We start from the raw sequence: 27,867 nt of genomic DNA on the forward strand, positions 1-27,867 counted from the left end.
TAGAAGTGTATATGATAGATGTATATTATACTTAAAGGAACGGTCCAGTTAGGTTTTTTTCTGTTTTCAGTGAACGTACATCATGTTCTTTGTGAAGGCAAATAGATCCGTGTATCCGTGATGTCATAATTAGAGGTCTTCCCTCAAACCCATGCAGGAAAACTCCAAAATGGCTGAAAACATATCAAGTGTAGTAGGGATTCTTTAGAAGATTTCAAAGTTGAGAAAGTTGCCAAGATTATATTTTATTACCCCAAATCATATTTAAGTTGATAGCAGTATTCAATACAAGTGGATTAAAGATAGGAATAAGTCTGACTGGACACTTCCTTTAATCTATGAAATACACATATCACATATGCTATGACAAGGTGTAATATCGACTATTCTGCAATGATTACATTGATTGACCACATCGACTTGTGTGCTTCATGCAATACATTTCTGAAACATCTCTGACTGACCAAGCATCTAAGCAGCGATTGAAAAAGCACAGACAAATATATATACTGCCACACACACACGCATTCAACAAGATTAGCATTTTAGTAAAATATTCCCTTTTACTAATATGGCAGACGGCGTCTTATTTGAAGATAGCTGATGATGTCATCAACATGAACGTGGCTTAAATTTCGGTAAATTATTCATATAATCTAAATAATCTGGCTGCCCGACTTCATTCAATGCTAAGTATCAAATTAATCAGTTTCCTGCAATTTTGATTGATTTATTACTCAACCTACCGGACAAATGGCTTATGAAAAGTAACAAAAGAAACCGTGATGTTGCATCGTTCTTTCGACATTGTTCTAATAACACGTTATTTTGATTTGAAATAAAATGAGGAAATATTTGCGCTTGTCGTCATTGTCTTAAAAATTAAAGATGAAATCTTGTGTTTTGAACTAAAAGATAAATGGTCGTTCTATACGCATGTTTTGGTGGATCATTTATGTCACTGACAAATTCATCATTTATAAAATTTCGGCAATTTCGTCCCCTCGCCTAAATACATTAAAGTTATGTCTGTATTTGAACTACTATACAAATAGTTCAAGCCTAATTAAAAAAACTATGTGGTTCCGATTACGCTCAATTTTAGAATAGGTGGGGTAGGTAGATTTTTTATTTTACTTTTTATATATATTTTTTCCCCATATATGTGAGTGTCTAGTTCATGTAGTTATATTTTCCGTTGTTTTCCATATTTCCGGTTTGGGTATGCATTGCCGCTGGAATCGTTGAGAAGTAAGTATACTTGTTTGTATGCATTTAAATAAAAACTGAAATCGAAATTATGTAATTAGAGTTGATCTTCATCTTCATCGTAATCTTCATCGTCAGTATCCTTGACATGTTCATCGTCTGCAAATGCTAAATCTTGGGCCGTATTTGGTCCTAATGTAGTAAACGTATCAGGTCTAATTGGAAGGCCCACGTTCTCTGCCTCTTGTACAACGCCCTCTACCGCCTTCAAAAATTCACTTCCTATGTGCCCTTCCTCTTCCGGAGCATTCTCATCTACAGATTTATGTATGTTACTCATTGTCTTGGAAAGGCTACCCAGAGTCTCAAACATATCGTATTTAAATCCAGAGACATCTTGTTTCAATTGGAGCATCCATGTTTCTTGAGCTGAGCTGTCTTCATCGCCCTTTTTATCAAATATAAATCGTTGGACCAGTTGCTGCATTAATTCCTGTTATGGAAATGACACACTTAATGTAAGTATTTATTATGCATTTCAAAATCCAACATGGCCGCCGAATATTGAGCTAACTCAATGGGAAAATAAACGATTGTCTATTTCCTTGAAATCATGGTGGCGAACCACGGCAATTCTTTTATTATTCCAAGGGACCAACATCAAGTGTTCATATAGCAAGGTTTGGAGAGATTTTAAGAACTTTGGGTTTGTGAAGTTGGTCCATGATGTGAATTCACAGGTGTATTCTACCTTAAGAAAGCAAATTGCTTTGTACCAATGAAGATTGAAGAAACTGCAGTCAAAACGTAAGTAGACATTTATTATTTTTACATATGTTACACTTATAAAACATTTGGCTCATAACAATAATTGAACACACACCTTATATTCTTTATCCTTTGTTTTGACTTTCATACTCTTCTTCTGCAAAAAGAACAGAATATATTTAAAAGACTAAACATTACAAAAGTAAGAGTAACACTAAACAAACACATCAAAGCTGTTGATGTGCACCATAAACAACTGTAGCTGAAAACAGGTAATATAATGCAGTTACCAGCTCGTACGCATTGATAGCCCATAATCTATTGCTGTCATCAGCAGTGGGAATTTGGTCTCTGACTGCCTATCTCATTGGTTGCTTGCGTTGACTGGATAATGGTACACATCCATGTTTCACTACACAGTGTGAACATATGCAGTGTTTCTTTTTTCCTTACATTTGGACTTTATTGTTATGAGATGGTGAGTGAACCATAAATATAATTTTATATCAATTATATTTGTTCCTTCTAAAATTTCATGCATAAGTTGTAGATTATCTGAAAACAGTAAAATATCTTTGTGTGACAAATCCAATATGGCCCCTAATAAATGCAAACATTCGACCGGAAGCAGAAATTGTTGTCGCTACATGGTTTCTGGGCCACGTGGAGTTCAACTAGAGTTACATAAAAAGTCAGTTACACACAAAATAATGTTACAATTTCCACACATTTTTCAATAATCAGTAATTAAGTAATGCTTAGTAAGTGCTGCCGTTTTAACCATACGACAGTTAAAACTGTTTATCACATTATTTTTTCATATCTTACCCGTTTTCTTGCTCCCTTTCCTCTGAGAACTTTGAAGGCATATACATTTTTGATAGTACGCCATGATGGAATCAAGTTAAATGGTGGCGATAGAGATGCCGCTTCCTCATAGTAACTCATCCACAGTGTTGATCTTGAAAATTTCCACTGAATATCAGCATCATCCTGGGGACGAGAATTATGTTTATTTAAATATTCCAATCCTGATACACTGAAATTTGCATCTACCTTGTGACATAATCTGATTTTCAACTTAAAAGCTGTCAATTTGTTTGAAATTATAGAATTAGGCCGCGTAAATCATGTGTGTACATGTTGATGCATATTGTGCAGTAACATTAGTCGTAAAATGGGAACGCATTTGCTACGAGTTTCGGCAACAAGTTGTGCCACTGTAAACGCTCAACTCCTCTTCGCCTCGGTCGGCATGTCAGATGACACTAACCCCATTTCTGTTGTAAGAGTTACCGTTTCTACGTACATTGTAGGCTACCACATTTTGTTACAGTCGGTTTGTATAGTCATATATGATGTTAACAAATACTTACCTCTATGCGTGTATACGTATTACTCATCATGGCTATCAATATATTCAGTAACGCAATAATGGCAATAACATGATAAATTGCAAAGAGGAAGTAACCAACAAATTCCGTCACCCAGTGGCTGGCAACGTCTACTTGTACACTCTCCAGGGGTGTCATGCCGAACAGTGTCCAGAATAAACTGACTAAAGAAGCCTGAAAACTGTGAATGAGGGAATGAGAAAGAGCAAGCGAGAGAGAGAGAGACACACACACAGAGAGACAGACAGACAGACAGACAGAGACAGACACAGACACACAGAGAAACAGAGAGACAGGGACGGAGGAACAGGGAGAAGACAGGCAAACATATACAGAAAGGCAGAGAAATTGTAAGTTATTGTTTTACATTCAATACATTTTGATTTTCAAGTAAAAGCTGTTAATTTATTTGAAATATAATTAGTACGAATAAATCATGTGTGTATACGTTGCTTCATATTGTGCTAGTCTTAAAATCAGAACACCTTCGCTACGAGTCTCGACAACAACTTGTATCACTGTAAACTCACAACTTCTCTTCGGTCGACATATCAGATGACACCAACCCTGATTCCATTGCAAGAGTTAACGTTGATGTGCAGTAACAAATATGGTGCTGATACTCTTATAGCATTAACTCAATCTAACGTATGGTATGATGTATTAAGTATTAATATACAATTTTACTTACTCTTTGTATGGTATAACGCAGCGATTATCATTTCTCAACAAACAGTCTCTATGTAAATCCTTGGTATACGAGTGGTAAAGTTCACTCATACCAACTGCAAACGCTACCAAGATCAACACGAAGAGCACAAGAAATTTCACAATATCTCCTCCCATACGACCAAATGATATCTGCATCGGCCCTACATGCAAATGAACTACGGTCATACGAACAACACCCATAAAGCTAAACACCTTCGCTACTGCCAGAAGTGCTTCGCCAATCAGCAAGGGATGTGTAGCAGGTAGCTTTGATAACGTGACGTTTGCATCTTTGTACAAATCTACATTCAACCTCTTTGACTGTCCGCCAACGTTCAGCCGTGCTGGGGCTCGCCTGACACGGTGGGCAGAGTCACCCCCTTCTCCGAAACGACTTCGCAAAATGGTTAACAGTTCATCTTGTAGTTGGTCTTCCCGCTCAAAGATAATCTCTACTTTTCGAAGTACTCCGAAAGTTGAATTATTCGTTGTGTAGTTAGTTATAGGCATGATGTCTTCAACCAATGTATCGATGCTAGTTATTGATTCTTGGGATTCCGTTGATGTATATGTTGTGTTGAAGTCGTTTCTAAACATTTCTGGTGATTCCATCGGTGATGAATGTAATATCACCTTAAAATAAACATCATCATCATCATCATCATCATCATCATCATCATCATCATCATCATCATCATCATCATCATCATCATCATCATCAATCCCAAAGTAAATAATAATAACAAGTCTTCCTATCACCACTAGCATCATCACACGTCCATGAATTTTGTTTTTTGTTTTGCTATAATTACTCTCGTAAGCTTAAACATACGTACACGAAGTTCCTTTGATTACAAATAAATGCAAATCTCAGAACATCCTAGAAAGGATTGCCCCTTTTACTAATTTAGAAGCAGTTCTTGTACGGTGTAGTGTTGTGTTACTACAAGTTTTGCATGATCAGTGCAAGTACTATATACTTAGGCAACTCATTGCCTTGGATTGTATGACTAGACTTAATAAACACAATGAGTTATTCTAATCTTACCTGCCATATTGCAATTACTTGGCAAAATACCCATCCCCAGTATAGCGCAAGTGTTACAGTATCAAATAACTTGGATTGCAGATTTTCGCTGAATGCAGCGAAGCCTTTGTTAAGAAGAAAACTTAACTCCTTCCACGTCAGTGCTAAAAGGAGAATACAAACATGAATATTAAATGACATGAGCTAAAGATATGTATGTATGTATGTATGTATGTATGTATGTATGTATGTATGTATGTATGTATGTATGTCTGTCTGTCTGTCTGTCTGTGTCTGTCTGTCTGTCTGTCTGTATGTATGTATGTATGTAATTGTGTGTGTATGTATGTATGTATGCACGCATGTATGTATGTATGTATGTATGTATGTATGTATGTATGTATGTATGTATGTATGTATGTGATACTATGTATGTATGTATGTATGTATGTATGTATGTATGTATGTATGTATGTGATACTATGTATGTATGTATGTATGTATGTATGTATGTATGTGATATATAGACATGCCAATATCAGAAGATTCATACCTATCAGGAAGAGAACCATAACCCATTCGTATGGTGACGGCATTAGTCTCACTTTTGTTTCGTCATCGGGATCATCGGGATCACCACTCTCCGACTCCACATCGTCGAGTGTTGCAAACTGTGCCACTAGCATCAACAAGAATAACAGCTGAGATGCGATGTGACACAAAAACCTGATGAACGGGGTATTCAAGTACTTCCCCGGACGAACATTTGGAGATATGATGAAACACATGCTAATGAATGGAAAACACATAATCACAAGGAGGGAGAAAAGGAACTTCTGTAGTGGAGAGAGACGTCTCCAGTTTGGTAATCCATGGTACCATCTCTCTACCAGTCGCTGTTGGCAGTGAGGATGGGCCACAAACTAAATATTGTTAGAAAGAAACGATAAATAATCAGTATGCATCAATTAATATTATATACAACCTTATTATATACAGACTGAGTATAAAATAAATTGGTTTCATTCTATTGTAAACAAGCTATTGGGATACTTTGGACTTTTGTGGGTTAGTTTTGAATGCGTTATACATTTATTATACACTTAAAATGGATTGTTCTATTGTTCTACACGTTGGTACTTGCACGTATTTTTTGTCTTTGAGAACCTTGACTTTTCGTCCATTGGGCCTTATGAATAAATAAGTAGATAGATAGATAGATAGATAGATAGATAGATAGATAGATAGATAGATAGATAGATAGATAGATAGATAGATAGATGGATGGATAAAATAAATTAATCAATCAACCAATATTGACAGTTGTTTCAGACAGCACAATCACTTTCAAATCAGTATGTAGAAGTATGCAGTAATGTGAATGTAAAGCCAGTATGCTGTGAGGCAATGCTCATTTATTGACACTTCATTTTAGTTTAGTGCCATGCATTTAGTATTATAGACGAACATTTTTATATTTCTCGCGATTTGACATATATTAGAAATATTTGCACTCAGGGGTACAAAACAGGTCCCATTACAATGTAAAGTCCTTTTCAGTTGAATTAGAACTAAAATGGTTCAACCCCCACCCCTAAACTAAAAGAATGGCATTTTTATGCTACACTGATCTCGCCCCTGAGCGGTCGAGCATTTTTTATCGCAAGATACTACGCCCTCATGGGTCTACTCAGGACACAGATTTATAGTTGATTGTCAGCAAAATTAAAGATTATCTATGCTAATGAGAAAAGCTCGGTATTTAGCATTTAAGAAGTGTCTTTGCTTTGACATTTTGTTCAGTGTTGTTCTTTAATTATAAGTGAATGTGATTTAGGAATGCACGCTGAGGCAGTTTATAAATACAACACTTGACAGTAAAATATTGCAGTATTGGGAAATATTTTATGGTAACATTTTAAGTACGTCTAAAATAATCTTGACTAATATTAGTTTAATCTCATAGAGGATTTGTTGTGTTATGAGTTATATTGCAAAACGTTCCGAAAGACGTATTTCTAAATAGATACAGCACATTGCAGGTTACCGTTTACTGGCTGTATTTGATGCAACTACACAGAAACCAATACGAAACTACACGTGTGACACATTAAGATAGCACAATTGAATGAACACAGTTTCTAGCGACATTTTACCTAAATGAAATGAAGTAACGTGGCACTATGCATGCAAACATCAAACCTTTGGCACCCGCGTGTCTGTGTCTAATCAAATGTTGTATTTCACTCAGACTAAATGTAGCAAGAAATTGCGATCTTGTTATAGAAAAAGAATATGCCGTTTCTTTTTGGTTTCTCCATGGTTGTATAACAGGAAACCAGTAAACAGTAGCCTGCATCGCGCTGTATGTACTAACAATAAAGTAGACTGATCGATATGCTATGATTATTCTTCTCTTACAAATACTACAGTATTGTGATATGTGGCTGGTAGAAATTGTAAGTGAATAAAGCATTTTTTGATGATTAAAGAGATATCTCGTTACATTTCTAACCAACTTGTTACAATTGAACCATGTAATTCTAAAACAGAACGTAGCTATGGTCTGCAAAACACTAATATTGTTACTTTTCATTGTATACCTCAACAAAACTTAAATATTGTCACATTTCGATGCAACTCTTAATAATATGGACGTTATCTTTCCTTCAGTTACCACTATCATATCGTAACGTCAATGTATCACATACCAATATGATAATGCACACACATTAATTAATAAGTTCAGACATGTCAAAGAACTCTACCATGATCAGAACATATTCTTCACAGTTTAACTGTCTGCTAAGATAATGTTGTCACACTCAAAATAAAAATAGCAATGTCGCAAAGATTATACATCAAGTTAGACAATCGAGTTGATAATATTTTGTCTAGCTAAACAGTCAAATGTAGCAGTGTTGGTAAGTTTGTGTCAAATCAGCTGATATTGCTAAGGTTATACATCAAGCTTAGGCAATGAAATGTAGCGGTGTTATGTAAAATCAGATAAAATGTACCAATGTTAGTAAGATTGTGTCAAGCGAGACAATGAAATGTAGCAATGCTACTAAGATTTTATCTAGCCAGACGATTAAATGAAGCAAAAGATTTTGTGATGGTGAAATGCAGTATTACACCAGTCAAATTATTGTCTATTCAGATGACATTCTGTTTCTGGTTAACCCGTTTCTATCGTAGCTAACATAGAATTCTTACTTTCACTAAAGAGTTGTGAATGTTAAGTCTTCGTCTTTTTTCCTTTTGATGTGTGTTTGACAAGTGATACGTTCATGTTATGTCACAGAGTGGTTGTTATTTTGTAATCAACAAAAAAGACACCAGGGAATTAACTTAACTATATTAATAACTTGAGTAGCTCACGTGTATTAATAATCATTGCATTTCACTGCACACGTAAATTGAAAAAAAAAACCCTGACAATCTTACATTAGGGGGTTAGACATTAGATATTCAATTTGTTTCATATTTGAAAATATAAAGTATGAGTGATGTAAACTGTCGAGCACTTTGTTCCCAGAGATGTCGTTAAAGTACGAAGTAATTCAATACTGAGATTATAATGATAATTACAATAGTTTTCTTCAACACAGTAAATTTAAACAAGCTAAAGAACCTGCATAAAGCGCACGCACACACGCGCGCGCATGCGCGCGTGTCTGTCTGTCTGTCTGTCTGTCTGTCTGTCTGTCTGTCTGTCTGTGTGCGTGTGGATGGGTGGATGTATTGTCAACATTCGTAACATCTAGGGAGACATGTGTTTGCAATTTTATGTGAGAATCGAGATAGAGTGATTGACGACTGTTAGATGTGTTCCGTCCCAGAAAGATTAAATGTTGTTTAGTTTCATTTGCGCATTCCAGATAAAATGAGTCTTAAAATACTAGGTGTTATTACTTGTTATACGAATTCTGTATTATTGGATTGTGAGTGGGTGGTATTATGATATTGATACTATTTCTTTTTAAAAAAAAAATAATTTGCCTCATGTAGACAATAAAGCTTTGGTAATAAAACTCAATCCAAACATAGTCTAAGGAAATCATGCATTGTACATTGTGACGGGAAAGGATTTGACAATGCAACAGTAAGTGAGCCCCCCTGGGTGTACTTAAATCATCCATACTTTCTTTGAGTTAGCGCTCTCTTTAAGGAATTTATCTTGTTTTGACATTGGCATGCCGAGTACATCATTGTTCACAGGTGACGTCTCCCACGAGATTTCAAAGACATCATAGTTTGTCTTCAAGATGGTGCATAGATGACGAGAAGTGCATCCCAATGCGTTTTGAGAGATAACGGCAGATGTCAAAGAACTACTAGACGTTACTGCACTTTGCTTAAGTTCATGGTCCTATCAGATTACAATGTAAATGTTACACTGGTTCACTAGTGTTTGTCACTACCATTATAACTTTCACGGCCGATGCTACAAATAATCTGACAAGAATGATAACGTTTAATCATAAGGTCATATGTATGATTGTTTTCGCCTGGCCAGTTTAAAATGTAATTGAGAGGCTATTAAATTTTCTAGTTGGTAGAAATTATAGTGTTCTCTGAAGGTCCCTAGTAGCTGATTATATCAAGAAATATACACTTCCGGGTATTGTAGATTATATTTCAGGAAAGCATTGAAAATAATACAATGTACAATAATTTCATGTCCAATATATAATATTAGGTTGGGATCAGAATTTAAGGCGGGGGGGGGAGGGGGCTTGGAGCGAAATTATTTTGGCAAACATTTTTTCGCCTTCCCCCCCCCTTCGCTCTCTCAAAAAAACTAATGGCACTCCCGAAATGAACCCAAACATATTCGTAACCCCCTCCCCGCCACACATATTTTCATTACAGTACCCCTCTCCCCCCCCCCCCGCTCCACTTCAGAGATGCACAGTATGGCACACTACATGAACCTATAAACAGTGGGAATCAACTTCAGTGTCCATACATAACAATGAGAGATTTCTTCACAAAATAGATGTAGGCTTTGCGGAAAAGGTCTCACGTTGGGCTGTACTTGGAGATACTTAGTCAGCAGGGATTTCACATTCAATCTTAATTCTAGGCAGAAACAGCACCCCCCATGATATCTAGTGAACAGTAAACATTTGAAGAAAAAAATAAGGACATGTAGGAGGCCATTTAATGGCAAAATTTCAAACATACACATCGAAAGCCATAGACTCCTTGAAAACAGTCTCCACAAAGAGATAGAAAGACAGAGAGAGATAGATAGAGAGAGTGAGAGACAGAGAGAGGCAGGCTGTCAGACAGACAGACAGACAGACAGACAGATAGATAGAGGAAGGCATACTGTGATACACAACTACAATCGCATGGCTGTCAACAAGTCATCATTGAATCCACGAGAATTGTTTTAATTTTCTCGGTAAACAACCGCTCCTGATGGTTTAATTTGGTTCAAATCAAGAACAAAATGTTTTGGGGCCCTTTCAGACAATCAGAATTTTCTCAGCCCCCCCCCCCCCAATTCTCAAGACCCCTGCCTTACTACCTCAGCCAAACCTCCGACTGACCAGTCTTTCTTATGCTGTTACTTTATTTTATCTTAACGAGACACACATAGATAATTACACAGTCAGGAGGCAACACTAATAGTATGTGTCACATGTGGCAACTATGAGTAAGTAGTGTTAGTTTTTAAGCTATCAAGCGACTCGGCGTTGCTTATTTCCATAATCCCTTTGCTTGTCGTTGGAAGCTTGTAAATCATCATGCGATCGAGTAATGATACAAATGCAGCGTCGCAAACCAACCACTCCCGTGGTCATTCAGTCGCCGTGTTCGACAAATCCTCGTCCACAGTAAAAGCATGTTACTTTGTAAGTCCTCAGACTTTTCTATAGTGTTCTGAAATTAGCCGTTCTAGTCTTTCCTGGAAAGGACAGGGTTTCATTGACTACTTTCATTCTAATTGTCCGTGCCATGATACCAGCAATACTGTAAAGTTCACACATTACCCGTAAACCTACATCAACTATTGATGATAATGTGTGCCACGTTAATAAATTATGCAGGTAACAGTGGCCCTTAAAATGAACAAATAATTCGAGTAAATGAAATATAATCATGATTAAACAAATAATAATAATAATCAAGAAATATATGATGTTGATCACTCGCAAAATTCCAGTGTTGGGGCATTTTTCCTAATTGCAGAGGCCAAAGAGTATGTTGGCCGTTATATATTGTTTCTACGACGAACAGCAGTACAGTGGAGATGGAACGTTTTTGTTGATCTTATTTTCAGTTTCTTGGTTTACGATCCACTAATTAGCTTTGTATTTTTTCATAGCGTGTAGTGTCTTTGTACATTTGGTTTCTAGTGAAGCACCTTAGAAGCAAAACCAGCCACAGCTGAGAGAGTATATATTATTATGTATGTTTACAAATGAAAATATTTCTGCTTCTAAGGGCATGTATATTAATTAAAATTTGCAAGAGAATCAACTCTATTTCCCTACCTACAGTAATCAACACTAAAATATTTTTAGTTTCAAAATGTCGCATATACGTAAGTCTCAATAAATCATGTCTCCATATGTTTGTCAGTCGCTGTATGTGTCTGTTATTTCAGTCACGAAATTAACCTTAGTCTTTTACATAATTATGCATACTCCCTTTATCCATTTTCCCATCTCACTTTTCAACTTTTACTTATTTCCTCTTTCCATCTTTTTTCTCATCACCTGCCATATCACATTATGTATAATTCTTTTGTCCGTTGTATTTGTACACGTCTGCCAAAGTCAGTGCATGTGAATATGTCTGTTCATCTTCATTCCTTGTGATCATCATGCATTGCTTAGATTATCAGATACACACAAGTTGTTGACGAGCAAGGCATCTATTCTATAAGTGAGCAGTTGTTAGCATGCAGCTGTTCCATCAAAGGTATCGATATAAATCTTTCAGCAATATCCTCACTTCTAAAGCAGCTACTTAGTATACGGCATAGTGACCATTTCAAGCACACACTGTACTTAATTTATATATAATTGGTGACCTGCTTCAATCCTACAATATGCTAATAATCTCTGGTAAAGCAACTATGCTGTCAGTAAGTACTATAACAGCAAACCCATCACTGAACGGTTATAAATTTGACCGTATTGTAAATTTATGAAAAGCCTCGCGTACCATATTGGGAGTTTTATATGGGCAGACTTCTATCAAAATGATAACATCAGACTACTGATAGCTATCCCTGTAAGTTGCCATTGATATGCTTCAATTCTTCATCGTCGACATCAAATGTCAATACGTTGGTAGACAGTCTGTATATGCTAAAACGTTTGACATGATACAGAATATTCCCAATGTTTATTAGATGTCTCTACAAACAGATTCTTGAACGTTAAATAAAGGTTGAAAACACCTGTCCAAACAATACTTGACATGTAAATGTCACTCATTTAAAAGATTTACCGATTTAATTTACTTTTTATTTACAAAATCGATAGCTACAGCCATTAAAGGGTCATTAAGAGCAAGTGACATTTTCGACTATTTGTTCATTTTTGACATTTGACCTTGTAGTGACTAATGGACATAATGAAGTATAATTACTCAACTACATATCAATGCACATTTCAATATATATGTACCAGTATATATATGACAATAAAATACATATCATATCATAAACACATATCATTTCATACTAACAGTGGAGAAAACAATCAATCTTGATTCATGTATTTTCTTTTCTTATCGTTTCCTAATTCTGAATACTGTATCTTGTACGGAAATTGGAACTCTTCCATATTCACTTCGGAGCATGCGCTGTAGTAGTAGAAATATTTCAGGTGTAAACAACCCAGTTTTCTAATTTGTATTCTCTAGACTTGTTGGAGCACGTGTATAAAATGTGTTGGCCGTACATATTTGCATATTGTGTTTTGTTTTATCGAAAACGAAAATGGAAGTTAAATGTAGCTTCACACATTGCTCCGTAACGGTTATTTATTGAAAAAAAACACACATATATCTAAAATGGCCCAACAACCCGTGAAAAATTAACGCAGAGCTATTGCAAGCATGTATTTCTATACCCATTCACTTGCAATGCGCACATCAATTTGTTTATTTTTATCCCACGTAAATTAAAGTTGTAGAACACAATTTATAACCCATGAATCATGTTACCTTAGACATATGAAACATATATCAATACATTCATCATTAACTTGCGATTCACCTATAGGTCATACGAGGGCTGATACCATGTTCTCAGTTTATAAAAAAAATATGACGTCAACATAAGGTAACCCATTTATCTTTGTAGGTATTTTAGGGGTAATAAATTACAAAGTTGATACAATTATAACCATCTGTGGTGATTGTGCATTGTAGTGGTCTAAGGTCTACATAAATTATGGTAAAATTAATCATTGCCCCCATTCCTAGGATATATATTGTTGATTTCATATTTTAAATCACCTCTCTTTTTTTTGTATTTTAAATTGCTACTTATGAGTTTGATAAGGGTGACCCTATTTTTAAAAATGTTTCTCATTACATTTTCTTGGCAACTATGGGTAGCTAGGTCGGTCGGTCGATTTAAAAAAAAATATTTAAAAAAGTAAAAACATAATCTTTTCATGTTTCTCTGTCTCTACTTTTCCTCCTCTCTATCTTCTTTTTATTGGATTTCTGGTAACAAACCCTTTCCCAGCTTCTCCACACAATTGGCATTTTCAGCCCTCCCCTGAACAAGTGTTGTCGTCACTGCCATAACTGTAGATGACATCGACAGTCCAGACACTTGCTTAATCTTGCCAGGGAGGGCACTGTTAAGGGCTGGTGAAAATAAAAATATGTTTTTGTTTTGATATCGATACTGTAAATTTGGGACGGTCGGGTAATGAGAAAGAGAAAAATAAATAGGTTCACCCTAATTTATATCGTAATTAAGCTAACGCCGACATTGTAAATAACTGTGGGTCATTTCCTAAAACAATCATGTTGTAAACGAGACGAAATAACCGACATAAACCCACAACAGACCAAACTTTGATCTAGATTGGTCATTTGTGATAATCTCTCACTACTTTCGCTGGACATTTGCGTGGAATTGTTTTAGACACAAACTTAAGACTTGGGAAAGTGGGGGAGGTACGGTAGCCGACTAGGACTAAAATGCGTGCTAAATGAGGGTTCCAATCAAAACCGTAGGGAAGTCTGTTGAGAAACCGTTGTCTGAAGTCTATTGAGAAACTGACGGTGTGCTGAAACCGTACGCGACCTTGCATATTTGTACGTAGGTTGACTTACTCAACTCTTTCTAACGAAACAAAACAAAATGAAATTACACTTTAGGTATCTATGGGTGTGATATAGCATGGAATGGAGATTGATTACTCAAAAGACAGAAGTAATCTACAATAAATTAAACCAGAAAATTAGTATTGTACATAGCTTAACATATTATAAAATTTAGGTATATCCATTATGACCTAATTTGCATTTAGATTTGAAAGTCATGGAGTTCAAAACGTTTAGGGAAATTGGGGTGCGAGTATGTGAGTTATTGGCCCAACGTTCGTGATTTATTACTTTCTAGAGTCAGTGTAGATAGTTGTGTATCTGGTGTGCATTTACCCAGTTATCAGAATGCCATGTACAAAAGTAACCATTTTAGTATTTCTTACTGTTCTCCCGTATTTTGTTCTGAGATTCTTTTAAAAAAACATCTTCTATCCCAGTGCATATTTCCATAAACGACATTGCAATGATAAAGATTTCTTTCTGTTTGAATAATGGTTACATTACAATCTCCATTTTACAATTCATATCACGAACAGATAACGTTCTCTCACGTTTTTCAAAAGTACTATGTATTTGGACAACTTTTGATTACTTTCAGCCTAATATGATTACAGACTTTTGATCAGATCTTACGTACCAAAATGATAAAATGTGTTTTTGCTGCACACCTATATATGAAAGAGTTATCATGGGATGTAATATATGTTGAGATGTTCCAAGGATCACAAATTGCATGATTAAACCTACTGATTATAACCATGCTTACAAAAGTTTTCAGATGAGATTGGAGACATTATGTGATTTTTGAAGTCAAGTGGGACTGGACATAAATCAGAGAATATACCCTGTTTGATAATAGTTCACTGGATGGCAGCATTCGAAATGTTACGTAAAATGTACAGATAACATTAATAATTAAACTTTGAGGTAATGTGATTGGTCCAGTTGGGACGTGATCCCATCGGATTGCATAAGTCTAGCACTATCTGTCTTTTGAGACATTCTTCTCATAACATTACCCGTCTCTTGTGACTCCTTGCAAACCGCTATTAAACCATGCTAATCTAAATATTGGATTCGACTAGAAAATCTGTGATTTACAGCTGTACTTGCTTCCAAGGAACCGTGTCTACAACATAATTTATAAAACGCAGACATTGTTCGATAAATCATTTGATATCATATAATATTTGATCAAGGTTCTGGAAAAAGGTTTTCACAGGGTGTCATTATTATAAATAATTAAAACATTTTTTCACTTTTCGATACCTCATAGTTATGTCCACATAAATGTCTGACCCGGCGTGACAATTAGATATTATTTCCTAACATTTTTCTTTGTTCAGCTTTAATTTAGCAAAATACGCGTGATCTAAAGAGACAAATCCTTAAGTCACGAGTTTTTCTGGCTGAACCAAGTAAAATTTTGGGGAATAATACAATTACACCTCTTCAAGCTTATAATATTTATGTAAAATTTAGAACTTTGGCGATTTGTAATGTTGACTGCAAAACCAGTGACGTAGACACGGGTTGCAGTGACGTCGAACAACCAGGGTATGTAATCCATTATTTTCTCTTCAAAGAGAATAACTTGGCTAGAGTATGGTATAATGCCCCATTAATATGCAATGTTTAATTACTTGGTCTATGAGACGAAAAATATAGGTTGATCATATTCTTTACCATGAATATTGATTGAGCGTTTGCAAAAAAATGATATTGGTTACTATAGTGTAACATGAGTTCTTAAAATAAAAGCATAGTTATAAAGACAGAAATGAAATGTGTCAAACTTGCCTTCTTTTGGTCGTATTTTATTGATGTCTTCACCTTGAAGGGCTCCTTGAAATCTCCACGGAAACCAGCACGTGACCATTCTTTTGGGTCGTGGGTCAAGACTACGTTTTGTTCTTCTGAGTTGCGTACATAGTTCATCAATTGCGATGCAAACTCCTCGCAATTTTCAGCCATTTCTTGGTACTGAGCCCGAAACTCAAATTCACGTTCGCTCAGTGTTCTCATTTTCCTGCCCAGTCGGAATGCAGCTTCAAGAGGATCGACGTTAGTTAAACACAGACATGCCTCCGAAGTTAAAGCTCTATACACGTTTATTCGACCGACTGAGTGTTCAAGGGTAAATTCCTCTGTGAAAAAATCGATGTGGTCAGGATCTTCAATGGTTGCTCCAAACTCAATTAATATTTTTAGAATTTCAAAGTTATTGTGTTGAGATGCTAAAACTGCAGCCGTCATGTCGGGATGGAAGTCGTCATTTTGACAGCGATTCACCAAACCAGCCTATTCAGAAATAAAAAAGATATACAGATCAATTGACAAAAATGCTCAGAATATGGTCTGGTCTTGTACAGTACAGTCTATTTGCATGTCCACGTTAATTGCAGAAAGAGATAAGATAACATTTTCTTAAGACACTCTTCGGGCCGTAGATACTTATAGAATAATAATAATAATAATAATAATAATAATATTTATTTATACTGGCTAGTTCTTTAAGCATATAAACACTTGTCTCCCAAGAAGTCCAGTGAGGGCCATCCCTCATGGGTTCAGTGTTAATGCAGGAGGAAACCGGAGTACCCGGGGAAAACCTGCGAGTCAAACTGAACGACACTCTTCTTACTTACAGCGTGGTAAATTTAATCGAACCCTGAATGGGGTTCGAACCCCGACCGCAGTGGTAAGAGGAGAGCATGTAATCTTGCTGTAGCTACTTCAATTTTACATGTAATGGATCGGATGCCTTTAATAGGATACTAGCAGCTGTGTTTTAATGAAACTTTTTGCATATGCTGCAACGGTACTAATATATAATTATCCTTTTTTCTGATTCCAATGAGTACTTTGTGCCTTCCCTCTATAACTCAGTGCATACTATAGGAGAATGAAATCTCAAGGAGGTTATGCGTCAACAGGATAATCTATGGGTAATGTATGTAATATGCCATGATCATTCTTCGTTATTGCAACAGCTACCTTTGCAAGGGGATTAAAGTTATGAAATTTGGGATTCCAACAGGAAATTATAAAAATCCATAAATGTAATCTTTAGACGTGGTACATATGCTGTAATAAAATAGTTTACTACCTATTAAATCGGAGTCATTAATTTTAATATTCCTTCGTGCAATCTGTCAAGGGTACAGATATTTTTGTCAACCTGAAGTACGAACAACTCTCATGAGAGTCATAAAGCTAGCCAGAAGGTACTATTTTAATGGCACAATCGTTTGCTATACGGTGTAAGGTCAAGAAAGCGATTGATGAACAAACTCGGTTACATTGCTAGATATATTTATAAGTGCAGGCATTCTATTCAATACAAAGTTTACATTACATCAACGGGAAAACCTTCAAATGTGCAATTCATCTGTGTTGGTAACCCTTTGTATCAAATTAACAAGTCACAAAGTGTAATCATAATACTTAAAACTAAGGACACTACCCCCCCCCCCCCCCGATAACTACAAATCTCTCTTGAAGAAGCGGGTGTTAAAATACATATTATATGATAAAACAGCTACTCGTGATTTGTGTACACGTTTTGCTCTATGATCATGATAGTACGTGCAACGTATTCCTCTTTAGGCTATTTTAGTTTGTGAGTAGAGGAAATCCATGCAGTTTATGAAGAAAATTACCTTGTGGTGACATAGAATGACAACTTCCGTCACTGCAACATCTGTGATGAATATACGGCTTATCACGAGTTAAAAGATGTGTGTTGCTTTGTCAAAATGAATTAAAGTTGTCGTCACAATTTGACAGAAACTGGATTACTTCATATACCATTGTGACAGAATTCGAAATCTAGCATTCAAAACACGCCAAATCAATCTGATGTGGCAATAATGTTTGAAGGCTACATTGTATAATGTCTACGCTTGTTATCACATTTACTTTCTTTTTACCTTGACCAGAATACTAAACAGTTACCTTAAACTATGTATGACTTATCAAAAACGATTCTTCGATGAACATGTCTCAGCAGGATACCGGTGTAATGTAAACATTGTATGTTATATATCTCAGCAGGATATCAGTGTAATGTAAACATTGTATGTTTTATATATATATATATATATATATATATATATATATATATATATATATATATATATATATATATATATATATATATATATATATATATATATATATATATATATATATATATATAACTTGGTGAGTATCAATCTGCTAAGACAGTGCTCTATACCGCAGTGGCAGAGCGTAATAGTTTTGGTAGTACTGGAACTCTTTCTTGGGTGTAACTCGGAGTTTCACGCATATTGCGATCATCAGACACTAAACAGGATATCGGTGTAATGTAAACCGTGTATGTTATATACATGTCTCAGCAGTATATTGGTGTAATGTAAACATTGCAGGTTGTATACATGTCTAAACAGGATATCGGTGTAATGTAAACCGTGTATGTTATATACTTGTCTTAACAGGAAGGATATTTGTGTAATGTAAACATTGTATTTTGTATACATGTCTAAACAGGATATTGGTTTAATGTAAACCGTGTACCATATACATGTCTCAGCAGGCAGGATATCGGTGTAATGTAAAAAGTGTATGTTGTATACATGTCTAAACTGGATATCGGTGTAATGTAAACCGTGTACCATATGTTGTATACATGTCTCAGCAGGATACCGGTGTAATGTAAACCGTGTATGTTATATATATATGTCAGGATATTGGTGTACTATAAATATTATATGTTGCATTTCTCAACAGGATATCGGTGTAATATAACGTAAACATTGTGTGTTATATATATATGTCCCAGAAGGACATCGATGCAATGTACACCTTTATCTTCTGCTCATAGTCGTATGTGTTCTTTGCTCTGTACATAACATTCGATCGACCAGATTTTCTTCTCAAATTAAAGTCATAAACGTCAGTGAATTGACAGTAAATCTATCATTCTATTCTTGTCGTACATTTGCAAATGTTAGACATCCATTCGATCAAATCTGGTGATCATAAATTTGAGTATTTTGAGCTGACATTGCGCAAAATGATAAAATAAAAACGCGAGGAAATTGAATGAAAAGTGTCGTAAATATATATATATAATCAAATCAGAACGTACTGATGTCTCTTAAAATCCCTTTAAAAGTACCGAGGGTAATAGGTTGTGAATTACCGGCTCGGTTACATTTAGCCAGGGCAATATATATTACTTATATTTATATTAAACACTTTTTATAAGACGAAGAAAAAATATAAAATATAAGCATTGTCGTGAAAAAACCCATAAAAATTGGTTGAAATGATATCAGTTGCTTTCTATCTCGAAAATATAATCTATAGTTATTCTGGGGCTCTATTTTTGCTTTTAAGAATTTGAATTTATGGCGAGGATAGCTTCATTTTATCTATGGCCGAGAAGAATGGTTCCTTATGATGCTAGTAGTAAATCTATGCTTTGTTACACAGGGTTCTGGAAGAGGCAACCTGAAGGGCGTCAGACATCATAGTAATTTATGGCAAGGTATCCATTGACGGTTCACTGTTGGCACGTTCTTAGGAAATGTTAAAGAAGAAACTTTAAAGTTTCTGTATGATCATTTGGAAACCTATACTTGGACAAAATCATCATTCTGAGAGACAAAGCGATGATAATTACCAACATCTATATTGTCTAAAAAAGAATCGTAATACTTATGTAAGGCACCGCTTGTCTTGAGTGGTATTTGTGGCATTCGGAATACTTTGCAGAACTGATTTTGTTCTCAATGTCGACTGAAAAATGAAACATCAAATTAGAAATTTAGATATACTGCTTGATTCACGACCCTTGACACCTTACATCGACCAATTATTAAACATGAAAAAATCCAAATTCTGTCGGATATCCCAATTACGAAAATCTTGTATTAAAACAGTAGCTACTCATGTTCTCGGTTTCTTATTGAGGAAAACTGAATTTTACTCCTTGTTGGACTTAGAGGCTTTCAATTTGTTAGGAAGGATAAACCTAGCCAATTATATCGTTAATCCAGCCTGTCAAGAAAACATCAAATATTGGCTCACAGTTTATCTGCAGTTAGATGTTGTGGATTGATGTGGCATACTAACTAGGTTGTCACCGCTGTTCTGTCATGATACTGTGACATGTTGACTGTGTGCATGCATGGAATGCCATACATAGTTGGGAAACTCAACATGACTAACACGATACATTGATCAGTATATATTGCAATCTTGTCACGCTATTGTCTGAGTTTCAATGAGTCACAGCGCCTGATATGAAAGTTTAACGGAATTTTCATGAACAAAGTTTTCAAAAAAGGAACCCTTCTAATGACGTTACTCTGTGCAAACTGTGCAAGCATTAATATACTCCATGATTGGAACTGCTTTTTAAAACAGCAATATCCAATAATATAAAGATTCTCTATGTTTGAGATCTGGCGATCTCACAGTTTACACTTGGACAATATATGGTAAAGGTGCGATGTAACTCACCTACATGAATTAGACAATAATGGAATTGATTATTTTGGATATAACGCCTGCTTACGTTAAGATTTTTGGGGCTTTTGGCTGACAACAGTGTCGGGTTGCTACTGTAATGTCAGTATTACCCAGAATTTCGTCAACATATAGAGGATGAAGAAAACATTCATGACTAAGCCAGGAATGTTTTGTTTAAGCGTGCACTCTGAATCTAGTCCAACACCCTATCATTCCTGGCATACTCAACGAATTAATGACATGTAAAATATTTACTTCCAATACCCTTCTTTTTCGAACTGACGTTTCAGAAAAAGAACCAACTACCGTGACTTTGAAATGTTGTCTTATATTTACATGTCAATACCATAAATTGATGAAAAGGAGCTAACTTTCGGTTTTTGGTAGGTAGCTTAAATAGCACACTTCTGCATTTTCCGCAATTTTTCTAATCAAATTTGATTCTTTACCTTACCTAAAGCATTTATTTGCCGAAATGCAAAACAAAACATTCCTGGAACCATTTCAAGTGTAGATGCCAAGGTTATCTATCTTTCCCCCCTTTTTCAGTTTTTATTTTATTTTCTATTTAAATCGATATATATATATATATATATATATATATATATATATATATATATATATATATATATATATATATATATATATATATATATATATATATATATATATATATATATTAACGTGTTTATGCAAGTTCACGGAATGTTTATGTTGTTTTATTTATTATTCAGTTTCACAAGTGGCGGAGGGGGGACGTGGTTGGGGGTTAGGATGTTAAATAGAAATAAACGGTTTTAAACCTTATACTATGGACACTACGAGCACACACTATTAACGAAGGCTTTATTGTGATCGTTCAATCTCAATGGCGCCTATTTAAATCACGGAAGAAGGCAATTTAAGGATAAATCAGCAACCTTATTGTTACTGTAAATCAATGATACTCTTGCGCTTAAGCCCCTTGAGAGCATATGTTTCCTTTTGTCGAGACACCATTTCACACAAATTAAGCAATGATCCTACAATCAATCACCGTTTCGTTTGTTTGAATTAAGATTAGTATAGGGATTAAGATTAAGAACGAATGATGCCCATCAGCCATTACCACTATCGAACAGGAAACACTACTGTGAGCGCAATGCCTTAGCCTATAGCCCGTCCATTCAGATGTATACACGTAAATGTCTTTGATTACAAGTAGATGTGTTATTGATCTTTCATCCTTCACTCCCCCTATATATCTAACACATAACCTATATATCTTAACAAATTAGTCGGCAAATCCCTTCAGTGTATATCCTATATTTGAGAGCAAGCACTTGTTTTAACCCCACAGAAGACTTTAAAATCGATACAAGGCTATAATTATAGAATAGTTTCAAATGAAACCATGGGGTTAATGTCTACCTGTCTTGTCTTGGGAGTGCTTTAGTTATTCGATAACGTAAAACATAGGAGGCTGATTGATTGATTGATTGGTTTATTGAATTAGTCTCTGTTCATCTCTTTGACACAGTAATAAGGACGAAAATAATTCTGCTCGACGCTTTAATTAGAGAAAAGGTGATAGAACTCATTTAATAGAGGAAGGAGAAGATCGTGTTCCAGTGATTGAAAATTGATTACACGGATGGAGTCAGGGAAAAGATCGAAGAACTAATTTAACTATGACCTAAGTAAATTTGCTCAGTTTCACTAGTACTGTGGTTAATGTAATTCTTTGTGAGCATAGACCCAACTTGAAACGTAGGGTCTATGGTGTGATTAATTGAGTTTATATTAATTTGTTTCATGTTAGAGTGTTTATATTAATAAAGGTATAGAATGTATGGAAGGTAGCAGATACAATTCCGGTCAAGATGAACGGTCAGGTGAAATCTGCCAAAAGAAAAGTACGTGACTTTATGATTACCCTTTGTTTCAATTAAAAGGCAAGTGTTTGCACAGTTAACCATAATCAAATTACTACTGTAATGCATACTAGAATAACTTTATACATATACACTGTTTGGTTGATAGTTGATGGTAATAGTGTAGACTATTAAAGTACAAAGTGTTCATATTGATGCCAAAATGACGAAATGTGATATCAGGAAGCTAGTACTTATCCTATAGAAAGTCTCGTTAAGAATGAATTTGTATTAAAGTTAATTTGCAACGATACTGAAAGTAAAAACGATGTCTTGGAAAGTTTTGGAAAACTCATACGATTAATGTATTCTTGTTATGGCGGTGTTACAATGCCATCTTTGTCCTGAACACAATACTATGTGACTAATAAAATTAAACGGGAATATGAAGAAATTCAGTCATTAAGTTTTTGTCGCACTTTTGATACCCATGGCATAAAAAATTTGATACTTACTGGTAAGTCGTTCCTTTCCCTTAGATGCTTACAGATTACAACTACACCAGGCGTGAACTGTAAGTTCACTGCCCTCAGCAAAGTGTCACCCAACTGAACACGTTTTTCACTCAAAAGTATTTCCATAACATCTGTAAGATAAAAAAGACATTAAATATTTTCTTAATACACGTCAATCGGGGTATTTTTGATGCAGGATTATGCAGTTCACTTTAATAAGATTATATTACTTTATATTTCCGTACAGTCGTAACTTGCAGTGAAATTATCACACTTATACCCATCTTTACGACTATAGGGACCCTCGTTATGATGTCATTACATCTTAACTGAAGACGAAATAAAATATTTATTTGTACCCGGGGAGTGAACGATGTTTCTTGTCAGCAGTGTTCTCAACCTACGCCATTCTCTTAAAGCTTCTTAGTACGTGTCAGATGCTAGGTTGACTTACCAACTCGTTTAAAACATTTTGTGTTTTTAGACAACATCACGGCGTTCTCAAAGACTGCAAATATACCGACAATTAGAATCAACCTTTAAGCCTGGCTATATAGACAGGGCAATAATGGTACGGATATATATTTTCAAGAAAAAGGAATTTTCCCAGTACAATGTAGTCCATTTCCCGTTCTGTCTATATTGTTTTTAAGATGTATGGTATATTGTTACTAAATTTGCTCGCAGCTAATTCTAACATTCAGTTCGCATTTCCTGAAAGTCACATGTGCATATGAAGAGTCAACCCCAACAAAATCATTTACGCAAACGCCGAGAGAGTAATTTTGGGTACACCGATGACAACTACTCTTACAACACTTGCTTTTGCATTCCGATTGATTATTCAACAAAAGTCTCAATTCATTGATATTTTGGCAAACTAACATTTATCCTGGATGTATGATGAATTATTGAAATATATGAAATATTATTGAAACTGCATGTTTTGATACGTTGATGTGAAAACAATACTAGTAAAGAGTTTAATAGCGAGTTATAAAATCCCATTAGACACCCCATACACGTTCATCAATCCAAAGTAATTTCATTTTATTTTGGCGCAGCGGCCCTTTATCTTTCTCACAACGAGATGCTTGGGAAAGTGTTATTGATAATGTTTGTTATTGGGGATAGCATTCAATGTAAACAAATGTAGTGGACAGGACACAAACAAAGCAGGTGTGTCGGAAATATGTTAACTGAGCCGAAACTAATGCTGTCAAATCCAAGCGCAAACTTGTTAAGTCAAAGTCGTGAGATTCATGCCCTGTATGACTAATTCGAAGGTTTCACCCTGTTAAATGTATGTATCGTTCAATCTTATTAACATCTTAGTAATAATGCATATTATCAAGTTATAGTCCAGCTGGTGTTGTCCACGGTTTTCTGTAATGTTTTACTGGTAAGAATAGAACCACAAACGTTTTACTCAAGTTATTGCATTTTATGTACTTATATACTTGTAATGTGCTAATTATTACATTCCGCATACATTATATACAGTCTGCTTGGCAAAAACGAAACGAAACAAAATAAAACCAGAAATAGGCATACAAACGCAATACATTCATACATCAGATACATATGTCCGTATGTATGTATGTATGTATGTATGTATGTATGTATGTATGTATGTATGTATGTATGTATGTATGTCTGTTGTCCGTCCGTCCATCCGTCCATCCATCCATCCCTCCCTCCCTCTTTCCATCCATCCATCCATCCATCCATCCATCCATCTATCCACCAACTCACCCATCCACCCAAAGACACTCACTCAGGAACTCCAACATACAACATACATACATACATACATACATACATACATACATACATACATACATACATACATACATACATAACACACACACACAAACACACAGACAAACAAGCAAACAAACAAACAAACACAAACACACCTATTGGTAAAGTGTTCACGATTTTCACTCACAAACTCTAGATGTCAAGTAGACATGAATGTAAAACCTATAGGGTACTGGTTTCCATGGTAACATTTGACAGGGTGAATAAGAACGTTCTTTTATCGTCTCTGGGGTAAAGTTTGAAGTAAAGTACAAGATTGTAATCGAGATCTTTTTAAATGTCGTCATACATCAAGAGATGTGCTGTCATACATCAAATGATACATAGGGGATTAGAGAATTGCTCTAGAGGAGAGTTTGCCGTTTGGACATTGTAAACTATGTTTGCCAATGTACCTTTATATTTGAATGGGAACGACTCTCCAGGAAATAAGGGCATTTTCATAAATGTTGGATTTTGGGGAGCCGTTTCATGATTTAACATCATATGAATTTCACGCAATTGACAAAACCCTAATTGACATTCATTGCCCTAACGGTGGTCCAACGTTGCCTAATGGGAGTTAGCAGACATGCATATTTATTAGATGAACAATATATGTACATGCATTTATTTGAAGATAATAAACACTTAGGAGTCACGCATATGTTCATCTTTAATATACATATGTATATATGATGACCCCTATCTGACAACAATGGATCATAATGAATGTAAAGCAAGATTCAATTTTCTTGGCAATCACGTGAAATGCACGAAGTTCAAAATCATGAAATGACTTTCAAGAACCCAAACATTACAAAATTGTCTTTATTTCCTGGTGTGGTGTTCGCCTCTCACTGATGTGATCTTTTCGGAACACTTTTTATGACTTGGTATGGAAATAGAACAAAGCGAGTTTCTAAATGTCTGTATAATGGAAATGAAAGTTGTCATATCATGGACAACATAGGGAAAATATAACCAATGTGCAGTTGTTGCCTAATGTTCATTGATTGATAATTTAATATTGGTTCAAAAACCTTACTTTGAGAATCAATAATGAATGACAAATGAATGGTTTTCAAAGAAAGTACGTTTGTACACTTATTGTTATAAACGTTTGGTACTAAGCGCTATAGAAACTTACTATTATCCTTACCCACGGCAAACCTAAATCATTTTTTGTCTTGAGCTGAGCTGTAGATTTCCCAAAGCGAGGATTATAAGAGCAGGTGTGCTCATTAACGGATCCATGTAGAAAAATCAAAACGTGTCTCACATAGCCTCACAGGGCAACATACATTTTTTAAAATTCATAATGCAATATGATCCTTGTTTTCCCTGTTGTGTGTATAAGGGCGTTCACGGAATATATCAACAGCAACAACAACAACAACAACAACAACAACATTAAAATGATACCATCACACGCACGTGCGCATCCAAACATACATAGACACATTGTCAATTTCTGTCAATTCTCTGGCAGTGTCTGTCTGTCTGTCTGTCAGTCTGTCTGTCTATCTGTCTGTTTGTCACTTTCAAATGTACATGAATGTACTCGGTACATACAGAACAAATAGCAGAAAAATCTCAGGGCAAGAAAAGTAACCGGTACTTCTCTATAATATTGAGGATTAGAATGTACCACTCAGAGTCCAATGAGTCATTTACCATTTGCTCAAGTACTCACGGGCCAGTTTTGTTGGACAGTAAAATATTGAAAGTGGTACATGATTAAATTTGTCATGGATTTAAAGTGTAGCGATTGATTGCCATAGACAAATTTATTACTTTGTATTGAAAGATTTATTTGTTCATCAATTTCAATGCTGCTATTTCTTTAAGGGTAATGTACTAATGCAAAAACAGACCTTTAAGAAATCAAACGTTAAGCTTGGTTTGGAAAACTATACGAATATGACGTATCGTTACTCGGAGTGACAACGTCATTATTGATTGATGAAATGGCGATTAGATGTACGTTTATATTTGAAGTTAAACATGACAGAACATGAATGTTTTAGACGACACTTGTCAATTAATTCTAGTGACAGCACGTCCACACGAGAGAATTTCAAACACACAATACGATCGAACTCTAGCAGTTATAGCACTGAAATTGTTATTTTACTCATGTTTATAACCGAGAGACCATTAAAAATCATCGGATTTTGAAGAATTCGAAACAAAGCCCTTGAAAATCTCAGGAACGCATAGTCTTGACCGCGAATTAATGTCGTTTTTTAAACTTATTTACGTTTTGCTACAGTTACAGAAAGTAGTAGACAATTTCATGAATTCTGTTATTTAAATTATCAAAAAAAATGCTGTTGTTTACGGCTCGTCAAGTGCACCTATCATCATGGGATGTTTTTCTCATATTTAGAGAGTGTTATGCATAGACCGAAAAAAATAACATTCACGAACTCTAAACAAGAGACCTGGCACGACTTTGTGTATTAATGTTTTAAAAAGAACACACGGTGCTATGGTACAAACTGAATACTTATTTGTTCACCAAAGCATATGGTGTGGTTTAGACATTCAGCGCTACTGAACAGAACATTGCTCTAGAAATCGACGATATAGAAATATGATTGATTGATTGATTGATTGATTGATTGATTGATTGATAGATCGATCGATTGATTGATCATACTCAATTCACGTGTACATATAACAGTATCGATACATCATTGTTGAAATAAAACAATCATGTGTAAAACATATTGAACCATAAA

The 27,867-nt window shown here is 35.2% G+C and overlaps 1 protein-coding gene across 1 annotated transcript in view; it reads right to left on the bottom strand.

The window, feature by feature from the left end:
• Positions 1-1,067: 1,067 nt before the first annotated feature.
• Positions 1,068-27,867, bottom strand: part of LOC144441299 (short transient receptor potential channel 5-like) — a 58,047-nt gene continuing 31,247 nt past the window's right edge. The window contains exons 2-10 of the mRNA XM_078130856.1: positions 23,318-23,448; positions 16,228-16,728; positions 5,663-6,032; positions 5,131-5,273; positions 4,063-4,715; positions 3,354-3,552; positions 2,806-2,970; positions 2,093-2,134; positions 1,068-1,702 (exon numbers count right to left, since the gene is read on the bottom strand). Coding sequence (XP_077986982.1) covers positions 1,307-1,702; positions 2,093-2,134; positions 2,806-2,970; positions 3,354-3,552; positions 4,063-4,715; positions 5,131-5,273; positions 5,663-6,032; positions 16,228-16,728; positions 23,318-23,448 — 2,600 coding nt within the window. The 3' untranslated portion in view covers positions 1,068-1,306. The remainder of the gene's footprint in view (positions 1,703-2,092; positions 2,135-2,805; positions 2,971-3,353; positions 3,553-4,062; positions 4,716-5,130; positions 5,274-5,662; positions 6,033-16,227; positions 16,729-23,317; positions 23,449-27,867) is intronic.

The sequence above is a fragment of the Glandiceps talaboti genome, chromosome 10, assembly GCF_964340395.1.
Source record: "Glandiceps talaboti chromosome 10, keGlaTala1.1, whole genome shotgun sequence".
Classification (NCBI taxonomy): Eukaryota; Metazoa; Hemichordata; class Enteropneusta; family Spengelidae; genus Glandiceps; species Glandiceps talaboti.